This window comes from Microplitis mediator, chromosome 6 (genome assembly GCF_029852145.1).
Source record: "Microplitis mediator isolate UGA2020A chromosome 6, iyMicMedi2.1, whole genome shotgun sequence".
Taxonomy (NCBI): Eukaryota; Metazoa; Arthropoda; class Insecta; order Hymenoptera; family Braconidae; genus Microplitis; species Microplitis mediator.
This window is the reverse complement of record NC_079974.1, coordinates 13,981,704-14,006,943: the sequence shown is the minus strand read 5'-3', so window position 1 is coordinate 14,006,943 and position 25,240 is coordinate 13,981,704. Positions and strand designations below refer to the sequence as shown.

At 29.4% G+C, this 25,240-nt stretch overlaps 1 protein-coding gene across 1 annotated transcript in view; it reads right to left on the bottom strand.

The window, feature by feature from the left end:
- LOC130670138 (uncharacterized) overlaps positions 1–25,240 on the bottom strand; it is a 116,712-nt gene that overhangs the window by 25,717 nt on the left and 65,755 nt on the right. The window contains exons 7-9 of the mRNA XM_057473352.1: positions 9,137–9,624; positions 8,922–9,047; positions 8,646–8,853 (exon numbers count right to left, since the gene is read on the bottom strand). Coding sequence (XP_057329335.1) covers positions 8,646–8,853; positions 8,922–9,047; positions 9,137–9,624 — 822 coding nt within the window. The remainder of the gene's footprint in view (positions 1–8,645; positions 8,854–8,921; positions 9,048–9,136; positions 9,625–25,240) is intronic.

Genomic DNA, 25,240 nt, shown 5'->3' with positions numbered 1-25,240 from the left:
GCATGAAAATTAAAAAAAGCTTAGAATTCGGAAGAATCGCAATCGGCGTCAGTCATTGCTCACGTAAAATATTCAATATCGCGTTCTGTATACCCTCGCGGTTTCGGAATCGCTATGAAATTATGGTGAAATTCCGATGAGATTATAGTAAAAACATTAAGAGACCATGATAAAATTACGGTAAAATCACCATAATTTTGTGCCATTTGGTTACTGTAGTTTTATGCCCGATGAAAAAAGATTTTGTCTAATTATATATGGTCATGCATAATTGTCTATATATGATCAGATCCAAAAATTGGCCAGGTCTGATCATACATAACTTGATCTGTTTATACATGATCATATATGATTATATATAATCATGCATGAACGAATATAGTCTTTTTTAGAATCTCATTTAGAATATCTGTAAATTATTAATTAAGTTGTTTAATTAGGATTTATTGTCTTCATCAATATCAATGTCGGTTAAAATTAATTAAAAAAAAAAATTATTAACCATTGACTATTATTTTACTACGAGGTCACCCGTCCAATTAATGTCCCACGTCGATGCTGTTTAACTTTGGTTATCGATGGTTTGTAGTCTGATCCTCTAGTCTGTTATACACTTACAATTAAGAAACGTTTTTGGCATTACTTAACTCAAATAATCAAATTGATATATCCTACGTAGATAATGCACCTAATGATGAATTTATCTATAAACTTATAAATATTCGTATATCAATCGATATCGATTTATACTTTTAAATTGCCGCCGAAACCTTTGAATATTTTTTAAGTATTGGGGATTTAAGTTTGATTGATAGTTGACAGAATAAAAATTTAATAACATTGATATTAAAAAATTGTCATATTATTTAATATATATATATATATATATATATATATATATGTATATATATATATATATTTTTCATATCAATGAAGTCTGATCAGATTTAAACATACATAGACATATATAACTACATATAGGTTTATATCAGTCATGTCTGATCAGATCTAATTATATATAGGCCTATATCTAATTATATATGAGTTTGTATCAATCATGTCTGATCAGATCTAATCATGTATAGACTCATATTATCATATATTATTATATATTATCATATATGGGGTTACAACAGCCAGGTATGATTATATCTAATTATATATAGACTCATATATGATCAGATCTGATCATATATAGACTTATATATGGTTATATATGGAGTTATAACAGCCAGGTATGATTATATCTAATTATATATAGACTCATATATAATCAGACCTGATCATATATAGACTTGTATATGTTTATATATGGGGCCATAACAGCCAGGTATGATCAAATCTAACTATATATAGACTTATATATAAATAGATCTCATCATATATAGACTTATGTATGATTATATATGGGGTTATAACAGCCAAGTATGATCATATCTAATTATACATAGACTTATATATAATCAGATCTGATCATATATAGACTTATATATGGGCTCATAACAGCCAGGTATGATCAGATCTAATTATGTATGAGGTCATATATAATTATATATAATTATATATGACCCCATATATAATCATGCATGATTATATATAACTTCATATATGATTATATATAATCATATATGATCATAAATATGAACATATATATTCATATATGATTAGACAAAATCTTTTTTCATCGGGTGGTTATCTCACAGTGGTTCGATAATGGTTTCACAGTAATCTTATTATGTTATTACAGTCGTTTCATAGTTACCTCACAGCAGTTTTACCATCGATTTATAATAGTTTTATAGTAATCTCACAGTGGTATTGCTGTGAGTTTAGAGTGGTACAACAGCAAATTCACAGTGAATTTACAGTAAATATACACGGAGAAAAAAATGGAGTAAATTTTACTAAAAAATATGAGAATAATTACTAAATTTAGATAGTAATCTTGAAACGCTTATGATTTATATGAATAATCCATAAACAGATAAGTATATTTTACAAGTTGTATAGTAATTTCTCATATACTGATTTTAGAGTACTTATTATATCGCATAGTAAAATTTATATGTCAAATATGAAGTATTGAAGATCCGATTATTGATAGTTACAACTCGTTTAGTACTTTCTTATATACTGGTTATGGAAAATCTACTATACTGCATTAGTAAACTTGAATATATATTTAGTAAATTTTACTATCCCGTTCAGTAAATTTTACTATATTAGAATGGAAATTAATTAAATTAAATTTTTAAGAGCTTTAAACTTCTTATTATTAGTGCTATAATTTTAATTATTATTGTTATTTATGTCATCTGTATGGGTGTTAGCGTCGCTTTTTATTTTTAAAAAATCACTTGTTTTAACCGAGATTCAAACCCTGATCTCCCGCGCGCGAGTCCTTTCCTATGTCTGACGGCCCGGTGTCTCCTTTGAACAAAAGTTTCTGAACTTGTAATAAATATTTGTATATGCTATCCCGACCAACTTTTAATTTTATCTATACATAATAGACTTTACTATACACATAGTAAAAAAATATAATCGTGTTAGCAAAAAATACATCACGCATAATAATTGTTAATATCTTTGTATACCCATACAGGAAAATACGACGGGGCCAGATATGGACCACGCTTGGCGCAATGCTGTCGATCTCTGGCCCATGTTTGTAAACCCGCTTTGGCCCAGCTTTGGCAAAAGTCTGGGATGATAACAGCGTGCCAGGCTTGGTTGTTACCAATGGCCCAAGCATCATTGCCAAGGCTGGCCCATGCGTGGTGGCCAGATCTGAGCCATGCTTGTTTGCCAGACCTGGCCCATGCTTGCTTGCTAGACTTGGCCTATGCAGCGACAAAACAAATAAATTTAATTTAAAAAAAATTTTATTATTATTATCATCCTAATAGAGTTTGTGATCATTAACGTTTAAACTATTTAAGTGAGGTAAATGGCGTGAAAAAACTCGGTGAAAATTCTGCTGGGCTCTGGGCGCGAACTGCCGTCCTTCTGATCACTAGGTTTGAACGGTAGCTACTGGACGAACCTACTAATGTTGAACCGAAACTTTTATATGTTGTACTTATTCATTTTTCTACAACCACTTAGTTTTATGAAATATAAAGAGCAATTAAATAAATATTTGGGAAGGTATGAGTTGCCTACCATTTTATTGCCGAATTAATAGTTGCTTACCTTATTAATACCTACATTTTTAATGCCCACTGTATAATTGCTTACTGTAAAGTTGCCTACTGAGATAAATTGCCTACTGTTAGTTGCCTACTGAAATTTGTTGCATACTGTTAAGTTGCCTACCAAAAATATTTGCATACTGTTTTGTTGCCTACAAAAATATTTAAATAACGTTCTATTGTCAAAACAAATATTAAAAAATTTTTAAATTATTCCGTAAAAACAAATGCTTTCTATGTAATTATCTATTGAAATATATGTTAGACTGATTCAAAAAAATCGACTAATTTTTTTTTTCTTTCTTATATCGAAAATATTTTTGGAAATGATGAAAAAAAAATACTGTGAAGGTTTGAGCTCTTAATAATAATATTAACAACTGCCGCATCGCAATTTTCCATTTTCCGTTTAAATAACATGGGAACATTTATTTTTTAAGCTTTGGAATTTTGTAGCTCACGGTGGGACCAATACTTTTGAACGTTCAAGATATATTCTTATGGGAAATTTTACGCTCTACAAAAAAGGTCTCCTATAATTTTTCGATATTTTTATTTCTTCAAAAGTAATTCGAAGTTAAAGTTAGATTGACGATAAATTTTCACATTTTTTTAATTTTTTGACGCAACCATCAACTTTATCCAAAAATTTTCGAGGACATTTTTTGTAGAGCATTTTATTTCCTACAACTTATCTCAAAGTAAAATTTTTGATATTTCACTTAAGTCGTATGTTATTTGCAATTAACTGAAAATTTTCTTAAATAATCTAAATTTTGTTGCTTAAAATAAATTATGTTAAATTTTCAGTTAATTGCGAATAACTTACGACCTATGAGAAATATCGAAAATTTTCTCTGAGATAAGTTGTGGGAAATCAAATGCTCTACAAAAAATGTCCTTTTAAATATTCAGATAAAGTTGATAGTTGCGTCAAAAAATTTAAATAATGTAAAGATTTATCGTCAATCTAATTTTAACTTCGAATTACTTTTGAAGAAATAAAAATATCGAAAAATTATAAGAGACCTTTTTTGTAGAGCGTCGAATTTCCCATAAGAATATGTCTTGAACATTCAAAAGTATTGGCCCCACCGTGAGCTACAAAATTCCAAAGCTTAAAAAATAAATTTTCCCATGTTATTTAAACGGGAAATAGAAAATTGCGATGCGGTAGTTGTTAATATTATTATTAAGAGCTCAAACTTTCAACGATGCGTCATAGAAATAATTGGAAGTCATATTTTTGTAAAGAATTGAATGCTCTACAAAAAAAGATTCTTATTATTTTTTGCGGAATCTATTTGTTCAAAAGTTATTTGAGGTTGAAGTCGAATTCATATTAAATTTTGAGTTTTTCTTACTTTTCCGGCGAAACTATCAGACCTATTACAAAATATTATGGGACCTGTTTTGTGGAAAATTTTATTCCCTAGAAGTTATACCAAATAAAGTTTTTTCGAATTCCGCATTGTTTTCTAGTTATTTTTATTTTAATGTCAAGCTCTTAAAATCGATCAGAAGACTATTTTTTTTATCAGCATGACATTAAAATGAAAATAACTAGAAAACAATGCGGAATTCGAATAAACTTTATTTGGTATATCTTCTAGAAAATAAAATTGTCTACAAAAAAGGTCCCATGATATTTTGTAATAGGTCTGATAGTTTCGCCGGAAAAGTAAGAAAAACTCAAAATTTAATATGAATTCGACTTCAACCTCAAATAACTTTTGAACAAATAGATTCCGCAAAAAATAATAAGAATCTTTTTTTGTAGAGCATTCAATTCTCTACAAAAATATGACTTCCAATTATTCCTATGACGCATCGTTAGCTACTTATAAAAATCAGAAGACATAAAAAAAATTTTTCCCATGTTTTTCTTATGGGAAATAGAAAAGTGCAATGCGGACCATGTTAATATTAATATTAAGAGCTCTAATTTTCACAGGCGTCTTTTTTTATCTTAACGAAACTTTTGAACCTGTTTGGAAGAAAAAAAAAAATTTTGTTTATTTTTCGAATCACCCTAATATATATATATATATATATATATATATATATATATATATATATATATAATTTAATGAAGTTACACTTAAAATAAGTTGATTGCGTTTCATTTTTTTTTTTTAAAAAGAAGAAAGCTTGATTAACAAACATATTTTGTTAATCAATTTGTTTTGAATATTTTATTCATCTCTTATTTAAAGTTATTTTAAAAATGGATAATCGTAGAGAAGATATTAGTGAAATTTCCGGACGACATAATGATACTAAAAAGTATTATTATCAGGGTTATTGTTATAACATTGACCAAAGAAATCGCTACATCTACAGTGTATATTTATAAATTTGTATACTTATTCTAATACATTTTTTTTAAGTGCGAATATCTATATCCTATTTAGATATCTAATGACATGTAGATTTGTATATTATTTATGAAAAACAAATTGTTACACGGAAAAAAAATAGGTGCTGCAACAGGACAAAATCTGGTTGCAGCAACAGGATTTTTTGTGTGGAAGCAAGGTGTGTCCTGTTACTGTAACAGGAAAATCCTGTTGCTGCAACGGGATTGGGTCTTGTTGCTACCACAGGATGTGTCCTGTTGCTACAACAGGATTTTGTCCTGTTGCTACCACATGATGTGTCCTGTTGCTACAATCCTGTTGCAGCGCCTATTTTTTTCCGTGTATGGCAGATAAAATGTCAGCAACTGTACATAATAATAATATATTTTTTATATTATAATGATAATTAATTAGAGTGATAAGAAGTCAAAAACTTATTTTATATTAGTATTTAGTACAGAAAAAATTTTCATTCAAAATGACCGCAACAATCAGATTGTATTAAAGCAATAGGCAACAATCTAGTGTTCTATAAAAATTTTAATAATAAAATTATATGAATCTACACTTATATTACACAGATCACTGTAGAAAGTCCGATTGGTGCTAACTGTTCTACACTGTAAAAAATTTGGAGTGAATTCGTAGTGATGACGGATTTTATTTCAATTCGAATTCACTCCGTCACTTACAGTTCCAGAGTTTAAAAAAAACTCCTCTGCATACGAAGTAAACATGAAGTTTGCTTTTTCAGCTCAGTGATTCCGAAGGGATCTGAATTTGAATTCAATTCACATTTACTCCAATCCGGATTTTTCATATTAAAAAAAACTCATCCGCTCGTTAATCACTCCGAATTTACTTCACGTTCACTCCGCTAATTTTTTACTATGTAAGATTACCAGGCCAGTATTGTCATTGGTAAGTCAAATTCTCTTTGTATACGCTCCCTTGCGGATCCGAATAACGGTAAATACAGTGATTTACCGTAATTTACGGTGCCTAGCAGAATTACCGTAAATTACGGTAATCTACGGCAAATTACGGTAAATTGCCGTAATTTACCGTAATTTACGGCGCCTAGCAGAATTGCCGTAAATTACGGCAATTTGCCGTAATTTGCCGTAGATTACCGCAATTTACCGTAGATTACCGTAATTTACGGTAAATTACCGTAATTTACAGTAATTCTGCTAGGCGTCGTAAATTACGGTAAATCACTGTATTTACCGTAATTCGAATCCGCTAGGGCTGTAAGTAGCCATTAACTTCTTTTAGATCTATTTTTCTGTATATAATATACTCATTTCAATAGATGATTACATAGAAAGCATTTGTTTTTATGGAATAATTTAAAAACTTTTAAATATTTGTTTTGACAATAGAACGTTATTAAATTATTTTTGTAGGCAACAAAACAGTTTGCAATTATACAGTGGGCATTAAAAATGTATGTATTAATAAGGTAAGCAACTATTAATTCGGCAATAAAATGGTAGGCAACTCATACCTTCCCAGAAATTTATATATAAGAATCATAAAACTATATAAACTTTTATATAATCATATATGATTTTATATAACCGTATTAAACTCTTTTGTACTTATACAAATTTATTTATAAATTCATATAAAATCACCTCAATTTTCATTAATTATCTGAATTCGTAGAAGAATTTTATAAGGTCATATAAGATTTCATATGATCATACATGATTATGTATAATCATATAAAACGTGCTCTTGTAATTTCACAATGTTATATATAACTTTATATGAAGTTACATCGAATTTTATAAAAATTTTATAAGATTATACGAATTATTGTAAGAATTGTATAAGATCATATGAGTTTTTATATAATAATATATGACTGCATATAATGTATAACATTTTATCTGTTAACGTTATAAATTCATATATAACTTTATAAAAAATCATATCAACTATTATAAAATCCTTATAAAATTATATAAATTCTTATAAAAATTTTATAAGATTGTTATGAGCTTTTATATGATCATATATGATTATATATAAGCATATGAAACTTTACCTGGCATTGTTATAAAGTTATATATAACTTTACATAAAATCACATCAATTGTTATAAAATTCTTATAAGATCATATGAATCCTTATAAGAATTTTATAAGATTATGTAAGCTTTCATATAATCATATATAAACACATATGTTTATATATGATTCTATAAGAACTTTTTCTCGGGTTTATATAAAATCACATCAATTTTTATCAAATCCTTATAAAACTATATAAATTCTTATAAGATTTTCATAATAAGATCATATGAACTTTTATATAATCATATATAATTATATATAAGCATATAAAACTTTATCTAGTACTTTTATAAAGTTATATATAACTTTATATAAAGTCATATCAATTTTTATAAAGTCCTCACGAGAGTATATTAATTCTTATAAGAACTTTATAAGATCATATAAGCTTTTATGTAATATTACATAAATGATATCATATATAATTTTTATATATTTCTTATATGATCATATATAAATTGTGTATGAACATATATGTTTATATATGATCATATAAAATTTTTTTTTCCCGGGCTTCAATCTACTTATCCATATATTTCACGTTTCAATGCGATTTTTTTAAACACAAGTTATTCATGTTTTGAATTTAGGATCAATACTTTATGACCAGATAATAGTCTATCTCCTTAATCTTCATCCATTAGATCAATGTTCAAGATTCGATTGCAATTTTTTTTTCGTGGTTCGCACTAGGCGAACCGACCATCACGTTAAATTTATTCTATATAAAATCTGGCTAAGTCCAACCTAGTAACTTTGGACCCTAGTATTTAAGGGCTGAAGATCTAGCCACCAGGGCCACTGTTATAAATCCTCCCTCCAGTAGTGTTCCATGTCAACCTAACGTATGGCTAAGTTGTAATCTTTTCAAATTGAGAGTACTCTAATTCCACTTTGACTGGATCAATTTTGGGTGATTCCAGGGGTCACACGCAGAATAAATATGTTTTACACTGTTGTTTATAATAGAACTACGTATTATTAAAATGATATAATATCAAACTTACTGCATATAAATTGGCTGTCGCCATACGTTCAGTTATATGACCCCATAAATAAGGTGCTAAATTAGGTGGAGGGCCTTGTTTTACAGAACCTAAAGTACCCACAGAACCAACTCTCGCTAGTGAACCGGGTAAAGTACCTGGAATTCCACCTTGCATATATCCATAAACTGGAGAACCTATAGGTTTTTGGTCTCTTGACCATCCTCGACTATAAAAATTCATTATTTAATGTAATTTTAATATAATATCACGTAAAATATATTTAATTGCACTTACCTCCACATAATAAGACCCACGATCGTAAGAATAATAACTATTATGGCACCAACTGTAGCGCCAATAGATACTCCTAATACTTCTCCGTCAATTTCACATTGTGCTCCGTAATTATTACCCGTACATCTTAATAAAAACAAAGCATTTTTGAATTCAATTTAAGAATACATAATTGTGATCAACTATAGAAAACAAGTACAAAAAAACAAACTTACGAGCATTGCATTACATTATCTTGATAAGAACAAGTTCCACGATTGTTACAATGAGTTGATGGGCATGAGATACATGATCTACCAACTTTATTTGGATCATCTTTATGAGGATCCTTGAAACCAAATTTACAAGTACAAGTGAATCCACCCCAATTATTGGTACATACTGCGGAAGAGTTACAATCATTTAATTCTGAAGATGCACATTCATCCAAATCTTGTAAACTGGAAATCGATCCAACAGAAGAATCAACGTAGACAGCACTATTACCGATGTTATTATTTCTACGATGGAGAACACCAAGCAAATGCTTCTGAAGTTCTCCAGCCAGTGAAGGTCTTGCTGTTCGCGGTTCATATGTTAATTTTAATGTAGCATTAACAAATACTCCACCTCGACCTTCACTTGCAAGGCCTTGAAACAAATTATTAATTGATGATCCCATATATTCATCTGAAAAAGGTGTCATTGACATTGCGGATGCGATCTGTAACAAAATGTAGAAGTACTTTAACATTAAACAAACTTAATTTACACGGAGAAAATGAAAATAGCTGCTTTATCTATATTCACGTAATAATGAACGAAAAGAATTCTAGTTATCAACTACAAGCGAATTTAACAGTCACATTAATCTTAGTTATTAATAAAAAAAGTCTGTCTATTGGTTGACCTTGTGGGCCAGCCCGAAAACGTCCCGCTGTTTTCGAGCTCCTTGAGCTCAAGGAGCTAGAAAACATTATTGTAGATACATTACCGAGCTCTTCACACACACACACACACACACACACACACACACACACACACACACACACACACACACACACACACACACACACACACACACACAAACACACACACACACACACACACACACACACACACACACACACACACACACACACACACACACACACATACACACACACACACACACACATACATACATACATACATACATACATACATACATACAGACACTCGGACATCATTCTGAAAATAGTCAGAATAGCTTCCCAGGACCGCAAAACGTCGACATCTGATAAAATTCGATTTTCGCAAATCGGGGTGAAAACAATAACTTTCCGAATTTTTCGAAAATTGTCGATTTTCTTAGCAGGAAGTTAAACAGCAATTATATTGAGTTTCATTATCAATTAGGCAAAAGGGACCGTCCATTACCTGTTAATTTACGGTCACTAGTCAGCTGAAATATAATGCACATACAAAACATCAACTATAAAGTTACTGTCGACCGTCGTTTTACGATGATTTTACAGTGATCACGAATCCGCCAGGAATTAGACATTCTCATCCATGATCATACATGATTGAGTATAACTTTGTATGAATCAGGCATGGTCATGTATGCTCATGCAAAGTCATACTCAGTCATGCAATCCAATGCATGATGATTAATTTCCCGTCATGCATAGTCAGGCATGATTGTGCATGACATAACATGCATCATGCATGATCATTCATGATTAAGCTTCATCATGGATGAATATTGCATGAACAATGTGTGACTATTCTTTCCTCGCCCTGCATGACCATGCATGATTGAACATGGCTTTGCATGATCATGCATTTCTGTGCATTAAGCATGCAAAGTCATGTCTGGATCATGCACGACCATGAATGAATCATGCATGATCAAACATGATGGTGCATGATGATTTTTTTCCGGGTAGTCTTAATATTTTATCAATAAGTCAATAGAAAACGTCAAGTATCCATTGTCAAGGCACAGTGTCTAAATCCTGTGTGTTTACTCTATATAAGAATTTTTTTTTATCCCGGGAAAAAATGATCAGACCTGAATTGACCCAGTCATTCATTTTGTCAATTAATAAACCTACGAGACTCGTGCCTGTACAGATCTGATTCGGTCTATTTATTCGTTCCGAGTCTGAAACAAAATAAATTTCTTATTTTTGCCTTATTAAAAGTTGTAAGTATACATTACATTAGAATATCTAAATATTCTATAATGTTAATTGATTATCATTAAAATTATAAAACAGAGTATAATGTGAAGTTTGTAGTGGGTAATTATCTAAGTAAATGGCCAAATATGTTAAGAAAAATTTTTTAAATGTTCTATGCGTACATTTAATTCAATCATCCCCAGTAACACGTGTTTGAGCAAGATTATGGAGTGAGTATCTTGAGCAAAACCCCTAGTTGCTAGTGTCTTTTTCTACGTATATATATATATGTTTCGTAAGATCGTGTATCAAGAAGCCTACGTCAAGATTTGTGTATGTCTTGCTCATGGTACCGTACGCAAGAATATTAAAGATATCTTGAACGCGGTGCAATGAAAAAGTGTCTGACACATTTCTTGCACTAGTAACTTACAGTAGGTACTTATGCATGGCTTGCTCAAGATCTGATCAAGAGTCAAGGTCAATTTTAAGCGTTGAGCAGATCTTGAGTAAGCCATGCGTAACTACACTTATTCAAAAAATTAAGTGAACAAGAAAATTTTATAAATTTTTTAATGATTTTTGGAAGGCTGCATTTTCGTAAAAAATGATCATATCGAAAAAGTAAAAAAAGCAAATTGAAGCTTGAAATCTCTAGTTTGAAGATCTTCCAGCAAAATAATTTTCTGAGCTACGGTTTTTGCGGGATCATAAGAAATAGGTCGAGACAAAATTTGTCTAAATTTTTTAGTTTTGTTTTGTAGGTCTACGGGGCCGGGAAAATTTTTTTCGAAAAAACCAAATCATGGTTCGTTTAGGAAATTTATTCAGCTACAATTTACTTTTTTTTGTTTCTCTGTACAACAATTTGCTGCTGAGATATCAGCCTTCAAATGAAAAAGGATCCTTTTGTCTTTGATTATCGATATCTCAGCAACTAATAGTCGTACAGTAATTTGAAGGGCAAGTTGAGAAACTTGAATAAATTCCCTACAAGCTCCATTTTTTATTTTTCTGCGAAGAAATTTTTTTTCATCCTTAATATCAATTTGAAAAACCCACAAAAAATGTCCATTTTCTGGTTTTTTAGTCAACTCATCGCTACTTTGCAAATATTGATGGAAAGGTTAATGTTGCCAGGTGATTTTACAGCTTAATATACCCCTAAAAACCCTGGAAATTTTTAGATTGATCCATTGAACCGTTTGTTTGTCCGGGCTGATTGCTCAAAGTTTTACAAAACAATTTAAGGAACAAGTTTTGTCCCTTAATTTGGGTAATCATTACCATAATGAAAAAATTAATTTGTTTCGGATTTTCTTTTATTTTTGCGTTAGTTATTCAGTAAGTGTAAGGTAAAGAGAAAAAAAAAAAAATTTCCAAAAACGAGATAAAAGAAGATTTTGTTTACTTTTACTTTTTTACGTTTTCTTCGGATTTTTTTTTTTTTTTCTCTTTACCTCACATTAACTGAATAACTTACGCAAAAATGAAAGGAAATCCGAAAAAAATTAATTTTTTCATTTTGGTAATGATTATACAAATTAAGGAACAAAACTTGTTGATTGGGGTTTACTCCTTCAGATCGACTGTCTGAAAAGGCACAGAATTAAAGGCTCACTAGTCTAAGAAAAAGGTTAATACCATATCAAATGGTAAATAAACGAATCAATGAAGATACCTAAATAATGTATTTTTATTCTATTTTGATCTAGTCGAGAAGTTGAGTTCCTGCGAAAAATAGTTACAGGTCTCCTAAAAATATAGTTGATGGCTCGAACGATCCGGAATGGCGTCTAGAAACAAGAAATTTTTTGGATTTTTTTTGGAAAAATAAAATTACAATTGTTATGAACAAAAAACCGTTAAAAAAATTAGCCGTCCAGCTTTTTGGCAAAATCGAAAAAAGTATAAGTGATAGCTCAAATATTGAAAAAATTTCTGAAAGAGCAGAAAATTTTTATAAAAAAGTTCTCAACTCGCCGAATTGTAGCTCCAATATTTATAATTTTAATTTAACATTGAAAATCAGCTTTTGCGCGGCAGTTTCGGCATGCGCGCGCCGCCACTCTAGTGAGCGTAGTTTTTAAAATAATTTTTTTTTTGCAATTAAATATTAATTAAAAAATTTTAAAACATTCTGGTGTCATCTATACCCAGTAAACACATTGACGTAAATTTGACGTCAGAGTGACGTTACGCTATGTCATCATTTACGTAAGATATAAGTCACGAATGAGTCAGGTGTGACTCATTATTTCCCACTTTTTTACGTAAGATTATGATGTAAAACTAATGACGTATGCATGATGTAAATGTGATGTCTGTGTGACCTTCTATGACGTCAATATGACATATGGGTGATGTCAAAATTATCAATTCGGAAAAAATATTTTGAAAAATAAAAAAATAAAATGTAATACCGAATTTTTGATTTGATTATTACCGCGCGAACGCATTGTGAATTCTGAAACAAGATTAGATAACGTTAAATGATGAAAAAATCCTGGGCGTCTGCTAGTTTCGAACACGGCTCCTCTTGGTTGGTAGTCCTGAACGTTGCTCACTGGTCCACATCACGAGAGTTCAAATCTCGTGCTTAATTGATGTATTTAGAGTAAAATGCCGGAAAAGACAGAGTTAATAAGTTTTCGTGATGGATTTTTACAAAATTTAAAAAACTCCATGAACTTATATGAAATTTTATAGAAGCAATATTTGTCGGCCTCGATGATAATTGTATAAAATTTCATTAAGTTTCATTAAATTTTTTAATTTTTTGTTGTGATGTGAAATTTAAAAAATCTTGTATAAAATTTTGCGAAACATTAAATAATTTCACAAAATCGTATGAAATTTAATCGATTGAAAAATTGTGATACCAAACTTTAAAATCATAATAGCAAAAGAGTTCAAACTGTCGTTACATTTTCTTTGTCATCCTAAATGATATTTTCGATATATCATTTAAAAAAATAAAGTTAATTTTTTTATGCTCACGCTAATGTTCTAATCTAAAACGTCTGAATGATCTATTATCGAATTTATCGATTACTTTGACCCCAAAAATGTTCGACGTTTAGTTGTTATTTTTACACATTTACACATGTTTGAAAATTCATTCTATGATTGTTTTATTTCAATAAATAGATGATAAAAAACTATGACTCAGACATTACATCAGCATTGCGTAAAATACTGACTTGTCACTGATGTGAAGATATGATTTAAGAGTGACATCCACATTGTGTATAACCGTGACTTTGCTACTGACATAAATGTATGATTTCAAAATTACGTCATTATGATATACGGATAATGACTTTATTACTACATAACAATGTGATGTAGATTCTATGTCAAACGTACGTAATACACAAGTCATAACTGTGACGTCGTACAAGAGTCATGCTTACATCAATATGATGTCACAAGCTTTACATCATATTAAAGTCATGTAGAACGTCAGATTGACATCAAATTTACATCAGATGTCGTGACATTGCTATGACCTACGTATGACGTCAAACAAGGTCATGTGTTCACTGGGTAGACACTTCAAAAAATATGATTTCGCGGTAATAAAAGTTGCATCACCATTTTTCAAAAAGTTATTCAATTGTCAATCAACATTTTTTTTACGGGTTTGTGTTGTCATAAAAGGCAGAATAAAAGTTTAAATAATTAATCTATAAATTTTTCGTTTCTTGGAGCCCTTTTTATAAACATACTTAACAAGATGACAGTATGAAAGTTTATACAATATTTTGATTTCATTAATTATTAATTTTTGAACTAACAAAAAAATTAAAAATTAAAATAATGTATGTTAAATAATTTTTCTTTTAATTTTAAGCTATTACTGATTTCATATTCTTGTTAGGCATTATATGATTACTTTTCAAATTTTTTCTTGCCATTTGTTTATAAATTTTTTATAAACAAATGGATTAATTAAGATTTTTAGAAAATTTTTTTTCACCATATTGTTAGCGTAAGGAAGTAATGATTTAAAAAAAAAAATCTCTGAAAAACAATATCTTATTGTTTATAATCGTTTTTTTCATATTTTGATTATTTAAATAAATCATTAAGGAATCGTTTTTTTTTTTAAATCATAATTTGCATTTCTAAATATAATGGCAAAAAAATTTTTTTTTTGTCAACAATCTATTTATTTGTCTGTTTAACAATTTTTTGTTTTTATTTTAATTTTTTTCTAGAACATAAAAAAATTACAAAAACAGCAACCTGCAACAATATGGCAAATAAAAATTTTTTCAATTTTTTAATAAACATCTGGATTTTGGAGTACGACAAAATCCAAGCACTGACTCAATTTGTAAACAAACAAATTGCTGTAACTTTACAACTATTGCAGATACAGTTTTCAACCTTTAAGTCGTTTTTACACAGTATGAGTTAAGCTTTCTTTTAAATTTCAAACCTAACGTTTATCTGGTATAGTTCTCTAACAACACGCATTTATTTATAAAAATTATAAATGCGTTTTTAAGAAAAATTTTTTTTTTTTAAATTATTATTTCCTTACGCTAACAATATGGTGAAGAAAAATTTTCCAAAAATATTTAATTAATCCATTTGTTTATAAAAAGATTATAAAGTTTATAAAATGGCATGAAAAAATTTAAAAAGTATATCATATAATGTCTAACAAGAATATGAAATCAGTAATAGCTTAAATTTAAAGAAAACACTTGAGAATACAAAATAATAATGCTCACTGTACGTATCATTAGAGTACGACTGATATACTATATATACATTTATCAGTTAAAGACGCCGTAGAGTACATATATATTAGGGTGATTCAAAAAACAAACAAATTTTTTTTTTCTTCCAAACAGGTTCAAAAGTTTCACATGGATAAAAAAAGATGCCTGTGAAAATTAGAGCTCTTAATATTAATATTAACAATGTCCGCATTGCACTTTTCTTTGTCCCATAAGAATAACATTTAAAATAACAATTAAGAATAACTTATAAAAATCAGAAGACGTAAAAAAAATTTTTTCCAAGTAGCTAACAATGCGTCATAAGAATAATTGACAGGCATATTTTTGTAGGGAATTGAATGCTCTACAAAAAAAGATTCTTATCATTTTTTGAGGAATCGCTTTGTTCAAAAGTTATTTGAGGTTAAAGTCGAATTCATATAAAATTGTGAGATTTTCTAACTTTTCCGGCGAAACTATTAGACCTATAACAAACTATCACTGAACCTTTTTTGTAGACAATTTCATTCCCTAGAAGTTATTTTCAATAAAATTTTTTCGAATTCCGCATTGTTTTCTAGTTATTTTTATTTTAACGTCATGCTCATAAAAAAAATAGTCTTCTGATCGATTTTAAGAGCTTGACATTAAAATAAATATAAATAGAAAACAATGCGGAATTCGAAAAAACTTTATTCGGTATAACTTCTAGGGAATGAAATTGTCTACAAAAAAGGTCTAATGATATTTTGTTATAGGTCTGATAGTTTTGCCGGAAAAGTAAGAAAATCTCAAAATTTAATATGAATTCGACTTCAACCTCAAATAACTTTTGAACAAAGCGATTCCTCAAAAAAAGATAAGAATCTTTTTTTGTAGAGCATTCAATTCCCTACAAAAATATGCCTGCCAATTATTCCTATGACGCATCGTTAGCTACTTATAAAAATCAGAAGACGTAAAAAAAATTTTTTCCATGTTATTCTTATGGGACAAAGAAAAGTGCAATGCGGACAATGTTAATATTAATATTAAGAGCTCTAATTTTCACAGGCGTCTTTTTTATCCATACGAAACTTTTGAACTGGTTTGGAAGAAAAAAAAAAATTTGTTTGTTTTTTGAATCACCCTAATATATAATATATATATATATATATATATATATATATATATATATATATATATATATATTTATATATTTACAGTGCAACCTTGATATAACGAAACTAAAGGGAAATAGAAATTATTCGTTATATCGAGCTATTCGTAATAGTAAGGTTTGTTATATAGAGGTTATATTAAACTCAATTCGTTAGAACAAGGTAAACAAATTTCCACTAATAAATAACAACTCATTTAAATCAAAACACAGAATTACTTATTTGTAAACATTTACATCAGTTTCTGGTCAAAATAAAAATGGTTATCAATGTATAAGCATAGAATATAAACATAGAATGTAAGCGTAGGAAATTAACAACATGATTAAAGGAATAATGATAGCTTAATCTTCATTTTTCGTTTCTTTACTCGAAAAAAAGTCATAAATTGTTGTCTGCTTGCCAATGTTAGTTATCATACACGGAGAAAAAAATATTGTTCTCAGAAGTATACTGTATAGTTACAGTAACAATACGCTATAGTTATCTACTAGATTGTTACTGCAACGATCTACTGTATCGTTCTGACAACAATACGGTGGATAGCTCTGAGATCTATACGGTATCGTTCTGAGCCCTATCTAACGTCACGCACATTGAAAGTTATATGAGATATTTAAAAACCTTTATCATTAATAAATAAATGATAAGCAAATAACTTTGATTAAATAAAATAATTTATAAAACTGATTTATTAGTTAGTTATAATCTAAACAAATTTTAAATATAAATATAAATATATCTTTTAATTTTTTGAATTTATTTATTATTAATTTAATCTTAAATTAAATAATAATTTAGATCTCATTTGTTTATTAATTATTTTCTTCTATTTACGTATCACATTTAAATTATAAAACATCGACTATCTATAATATTTAGATTTTTGGTTATAAATGTATATTTGATTACAAAAAGCATAAAAAAACACTTCTCAAAAAATATATCTACATAGTTATGGAGATTCTACTCTGTTAATTTATTAATTACCCGTGGGTCCATATTTCAACATCACAATTATTCTTTACACTATTTTTTTTATTAAACGTCTGCTAGCAATAATTATACAATATTCAAAAGTTGGCGCGAAAATGGATGTTTAGTTAGGTTAGACGGTGCCGTGTGAGGTGACGACTACGGAAAGTCGTATAGGGCTCACAGCTATCTAATAGATAGTTACTGGAACGATACGGTATTGTTACCATAAGCATACGTATTGTTGTGGTAACGATCTACGAGTTACTATACTTTAGATCGTTCGAGGAGCAATATTTTTTTCTCCGTGTATCATTTTCCGTTTTTCTGCAACACTCAAAGAACACCTTTCCCGTTTTTCAGCCATTGCTACAGCAATGACTGTCTTATGAAGAATTAAACGTATTAGCACTCGTTAAGACATTAGTTATTGTGGAATTAAGTGGGGATAATTTGTAAGATACCTTACGTAGAGGTTATAGGCTGGAAAATTCGTTATATAAAGGTCAATAATAGTTTCTATCTATATTCTGCAATGATTGAACTTTCGTTATAGTGAGGTTGTTTAAAAAATATATTCGTAATGTAAAGGTATATTTTGCATAGGTCCTTATGGGCAGTTCTGGGGGATTTTGAAAAATTCGTTAAATCGAGGAATTCGTTATATTGAGGCTCGTTATCTTAAGGTTACACTGTATATATTATATATATATATATATATATATATATAGGACCGGGAAAAAAAGATTTTATATGATCATCTATAATCATATATGTTCATATACAATTTATATATGATCATATAAGAAATATATAAAAATGATATATGATTACATAAAAGCTTATATGATCTTATAAAGTTCTTATAAGAATTAATATACTCTCGTGAGGACTTTTTAAAAATTGATGTGATTTTATATCAACCCGAGAAAAAGTTCTTATAGAATCATATATAAACATATGTGTTGAGATATGACTATATGAAAGCTTACATAATCTTATAAAATTCTTACAATAATTCGTATAATCTCATAAATTTTTTATAAAATTAGATGTAACTTCATATAAAGTTATATATAACATTATGAAATTACAAGAGCACGTTTTGTATGGTTATACATAATCATTTATGATCATATATGATCATATGAATTCTTATATGACCTTTTAAAATTCTTCTAAGAATTTAGATAATTCATAAAAATTTATGTGATTTTATATGAAGTTATAAATAAATTTGTATGATTACAAAAGAGTTTAATACGGTTATATAAAATCATATATGAGTATATAAAAGTTTATATAGTTTTATGATTCTTATATATAAGTTTCTATGGTCTTATAAACAGGTTATCTTAAAGAAACATATAATTTTATATAAAACACTAGTGTGATAAAATTTGATCATATTTGGTGCATTATTGATGTAGGATGTATCAATTTGATCATCGGATTTAAGTAATGCTATAGATTGATATACTCATAAGGGTAAACCAGACTAGAGAAGCAGACGGCAATCAAGCGATCATCAAAGTTGAGCAGCATTGAGGTAGAACATTAGTTGGATGGGTGACCCCTTGGCAAAGTAGCAGTTAACCGATAGATGTTTTTTTTTGTTCATGCATGATTATATATAATTGTATATCATCAGATCCTGCCAATTTTGAGATCTAATCATACAGAAGTTATATTATATATGAGTAGGTAAAATCATTTTTTACCGGGTATATATAACTTTATATGATTATATAAGATTTTATATGATTATATAAGATTTTATAAAATCATATAAGTTTTTATAGGACCAATTTTATTATAAAACTTTATATGATTCTATATGAGTCACTTTCATATGATTTATATATGATCAGATAAGAACTTTTTTTCCCGGGGGTAATCGTGTAGGGTTTTATGAATAGCCAACTATCGGACCATGATTGGGTACCAAGCATACTAGCCTAGCACAGTAATGGCAACCAAGATTGGCCGTTCAACGGGTAACGGCTGGAACCTAACTTGGGCCCAGCCATGGCAAACTATCATCGGCCGAGTATTGACAAATATTATGGCCCAGCCATGGCGAACTATCATCAGGCGAACATAGTCTACTTGAATGGCCCAATGATGATAATTAAAGACGGCCCATAAATAATAAATTTTGAATTTAGAATACGACGTAGAATCTAAAAAGTAAATTTTTTCAACAATAAAACTTGCAATAGTTTAATCGATTCAGCTGAAGATGTTATTGAATATTTATTGTCATAAATCAACATAAATTAAATTTCACATACTTATATGTAATCATTACTACATTATTTATATAATTAACTTATACTAAATTATTTATCTAAATAATAGTCCATCACTATCACTACTAACATCACGATTATCACTAGCACAATAATTAAATTCACCATTATTTTCAGTCACTTGATCACTGTGATCAATAGTATTTGATAGTGATTCATAACTTGGAATTTCGAAATGGTTCACCTCCAAATCTTCTAATTTATTCACCTCATCTCTAACTCCACTACAATCATCGCCACCATTATCATCTACAGACTTTAATTCATAGTGTTTTTTACTCGATAATAATCGTGCGACATAATAAATAATCAAATAAAATAAGTAAAATTTTTTTTACAATTTCACACAACACACCACGTGTAGGGAGCGAGATCTCACAATAGACTATAATCTCGACTAACTTCCACAAGTATATGAGTCTATATTCTAGTCGCAAAGAAAACAATAATAATAATTTAAAAATAACTCGTTTAAATTTCAAACTGAAAAAGAAAAAAAAAATTACTTTTTGTTACCCGGGTCAAAAATAAAACTTGGTTTAGACTTGGTCGTCTTAAATCGTGACTAAGTAAGACCAGTTAAGTCGAAACCAAGGCGAGTTGCGTGAGTTCGCCTTGGTTTCAACTTAACTGGTCTTACTTAGTCACGATTTAAGACGACCAAGTCTAAACCAGGTTTTATTTTTGACCAGGGATAATTACAAAAAAATAAACAAAATAAAATAAAATAAATATTTTAAATAAAATATTTTAAATGCATATTTCAATGAATATTTAAATATTTAACAAATACTTCAATAAATATTTAACTATTTAATAAAATTAATAATAGATTAATTATTCATCCATTTATAATATAGCACGAAAATTGTGATCAAAATACTGTCAGCCTTCTGTAGCTTCCGACTGGGTTAAGAATGTTTTTTAATCATCGGCAAACCATCGATAATCATTAATTGGTCTACCATCGGCTGGATGACTGGCTGATTATCTAACCAGTGCCGTGGATACGAAATCTATGGGCCGGTTATTGAATATATTACTGGCCCGTTAATGTAATTCGATCATCGGCCAACCAAGGTTACCTATTGATCGGCCAACCATTGGCTGAATGACTGGCCAAGTGTATCTGGCGATATCGATACAAGATCTATGGGCCACTCATCAACCATTAATGGCCCAATAATAGGCCAGTCATCGGCATTGTTGTATGTCTGGCGGTTCCTACACGGGAGATAGTAGTTTGTTGTCACAAATTTTCAGGAAAATCAAAATGCGCGCGTGATTTTCAGGAAACGACTTTAAAGCTTTAAAACTCGAAAATGAAGCGGAAAAATTTTTCCAAAAAATAGTTCGTATTTTTTTTTTTCTAAAAGTACATGGAAAATCGAAACTTTTACATTCTTTGAGTTTTTTTATTTAAACCATTTTTCAAAAAGTTATGAGCAAAATACCATGAAAAGAGCGGTTTTTTTAAAAATTCCATATCTTTTGAACCAATGATTTAGAAAATCGCATAATTTAGGATGAGTTTCTCGATGAGTACTAAAAAATATCAAAAAATGACGCAAATTAAAATTTTTAGAACCGTCCGATTTGGCATGGAATTCCCCATATATATATTAGGGTGGTCGTTAAAAAGTCAATTTTCTCAGACGCCCCATAAAAAGCTTTTTTTTAGTGAAAAAATACGCGGGGAATTTGGTTTTTTAGTTTTATGTACAAAGAACACGTGCCGAAGGACGATCAAAGTTCATTTTTCGATACAATCGCGGTTTTTTTTTAAATACCTCATGAAATATGCAGATTAAAGGAACAAAACCATTGATACAATTTTGTAGGAAATTAAATTCTTGACAAAAAAGGTCGTTTTCATTTTTTTTTATAAAACGTGTATTTTATGAAGATATTTTGAAAAAACTTTTTTAGATCTTATTGATTGGGCATTTTAAGGATAACGAATGTTAAAAATAACGTTTTTTCTTCAATATAGACAATTCCGTAACTCGTAACATATCAATTATTAATGCTTGTTACAGTTTCTATATACTTAGAAATATGTTATTTTAATAATTTGTAATCCTTAAAACGCTGAATTTATCAGATCCAAAATAGTTTATTAAAAATATCTTCATAAAAAAATGAACATGACCTTTTAGTAGATTTCATAAAAATCTAACTATTGTATTTGTCCTCATGCTGGAATTTTCGGAAAATTTTGATACCTCTAAACTCAGCTCGACGAGCTGAGTCAGGAAATACATTTGGTTCAAAAGTTTATATATGTATTTATTAGGGTGCTCCGTTTAAAAAGAACATTTTTTTTTCACTCCCCTTGCTAAAATTAAAAATTTAAATAACTTTAAGTTTATATATTTAATAAAATAATAGTTTTACAGCTATGAGTCATTCAACTTTTTTTATAGAAAACTAAATTTCCTACAAAAAAGGTCATGTACTTTTTTTCTCTAAACTCGACCGTTCATGAGTTACCAGCAAAAAACCACCAACTTGATACAAAATTTGACATTAATGACTCACAGGAGAGCTAGAGTTGAACTCAGAGCTAAGCAGATATTGGCTTTTTTGAAGAGCATACAATTTTCTTTAAGAAAAACTTTGGACTGACACGATACATAAATGTACGGCTGAGTTTTATTCATTGAAAAGGAAAAAAACACAATTTACGTGCTTTTAGCATGGAAAAACTTCGACGACGTTGTTCCAGTGGTTAATATTAATATTAAGAGCTCAAATTTGGTCTAAATTTTTATTTTAACACATAGAACAAGATTTTTGATGGGGAGGGAAAAAAAAAATGTTTGTTTCAAACGGAGCACCCTAGTATTCATATATATGGGGCATTCCATGCCAAATCGTCCTACTGATGACTTTTGCATCTTCGATTTCGCTGAAATTGGGGCACTTTTTTGTACCCCTAGAAAAAGCTTTTCATGAATTTTTTCATCCAGCCAATCGGGAGATATGAATTTTATAAGATTTCGGGGATTTTTTTTTTAAATAGCCATAACTTAGTGGAAAGTTGTCCGATTTGGATCTTTTTTTTTTTTCAAAATTCGTGTTTTTTGATGAATTCTCTAAAAAATTTATGCAAAAAATTATTTATTATGTATTTGATTGTTTTTTTTTAATTTTAAACTTAAAACAGCGATTTTAAGATTGTTTGTATCCTTCGATTTTTTTTTTTTAAATTATCAAAAATATTACTCCCCAAAACACGAATTTTGAGCCTAGTCTCGTAATGGGATAATGATCGGTTATAATTTTTTTTTAATTTTGAAATTAATTATATTTTTTTTTATGTCTTTTTTTATTATTTATGTACTATTGGCGATTTCCTACCGAAATTTTAATACAAAGAATAATAACTAGCCAGAATATATAGAATAATAACTAATCAGTAGTTCATAATTTCTGAAAATAACCATTCCGTTATTTTTTTGCGATATTCATAAATTAATATCTTCGAGGATTTTTAAAATTAAGGGATAAAATTTAGGGGTAGGTGTCTTTTGATTCGTACAAAAACAAAAAAATCTACTGAATCTAAAAATACAATTTTCAAAATCTGGTAATTTGGTTTGAAATGACCCATATACAAAAAAAATAACATTTGTGATGGTCACTGGTGTCGTTAGTATTTAACCACTCAACTACTATGTGGTGCTGCGTTCGCCTGTCATCTGACATTCGTTTTGATTCTTAATTACATTCCGCGATACGCTTCTAAAAATTAAGTGACTATAAGTTACAATTTATTTTAAGAACAATAACGAATTATTACACAGGAGCTTAGTGATCATATCGGACTGTAACATACATGACTCGACTGCAGTTAACGTCTTTTTGAAAATCGTTACTGATTTTATAAAGTCTTTGTCCGATACTGCTAAAAAGATCTATTACTTTTCCGATGGAGCTCCGCAACAATTCAAAAACTTCAAAAACATTGTTAATTTATATTATCACAAAGAAGATTTTGGAGTAAATGCTGAATGGCATTTCTTTGCCAGTTACCATGGCAAAGGACCTTGTGACGGTGTAGGAGGAACACTAAAACGAGCTGCAGCAAGAGCTAGTCTTTAACTACCATTTGATAAACAAATATCAAACCCCCAAGAATTGTATCAATGGGCTGTGCAACCAAATAACTTGCCAAAAATCGAAGTAAGATATTCAATGTAACAGGGTAAAATAGATTCCAATGGCTATTTATTAAGATCTAAATTTGGATTTGTCCACGGTCGATAACGGGCCCTAATTATAATTCGGTTTATTAAATTGAGTGATTCGACATGTCACCGGGTGTCGCTAATCAGTGAGACCCGAACATTCGTCCCTCTCTTTGACTAATTTAGTAGGGATAAGTTTTCCGGGGGTAAATCAAAGAGACCCGAACCGAAGAGTTATAAGGGAGTGAAATGCCAAAAATCGAGAGAGTTCATCGGACATCCGAAGGGATCAGACCGTATACATAAAAGGTTATCTATCATATTGTGAAATAATTAATATTATTGTGGGAGTGGAATTACGAGGACAAAGTAAGCCAGACAACGGAAACCTGAAAACTCAACTAACATCGAGAGATTGATAGCAGCCCGGAGCAGATCATCACTAAAAGTTCCAAGGACTGCTGAAATTATAATTGGAGGTAAATCATAATTAATTCAGGCCTCTGATTAATTTTATTAATCTGGCAAATTAATTATAATATGTTACTTAATGTCTTTCCGTTGATCTCGCGTAAAGAAACGGATAGTTCAGCCGTTCAATCGCGTCTTCTCGAAAGTTCTATCGCGTCTCGTTTTGTCGCCATTCAGTGTCCGAAACTCTGTAGTATTTATTCAAGGCTCTACAGCCAGAATAAAATAAAGTTGTCGCGTAAATAATCCGGTAATTAAAATTATTAATTTATAAATTTATTCCAGGCTCTCCAGCCGTTATAAATTAATTTATTAATTTATCTTA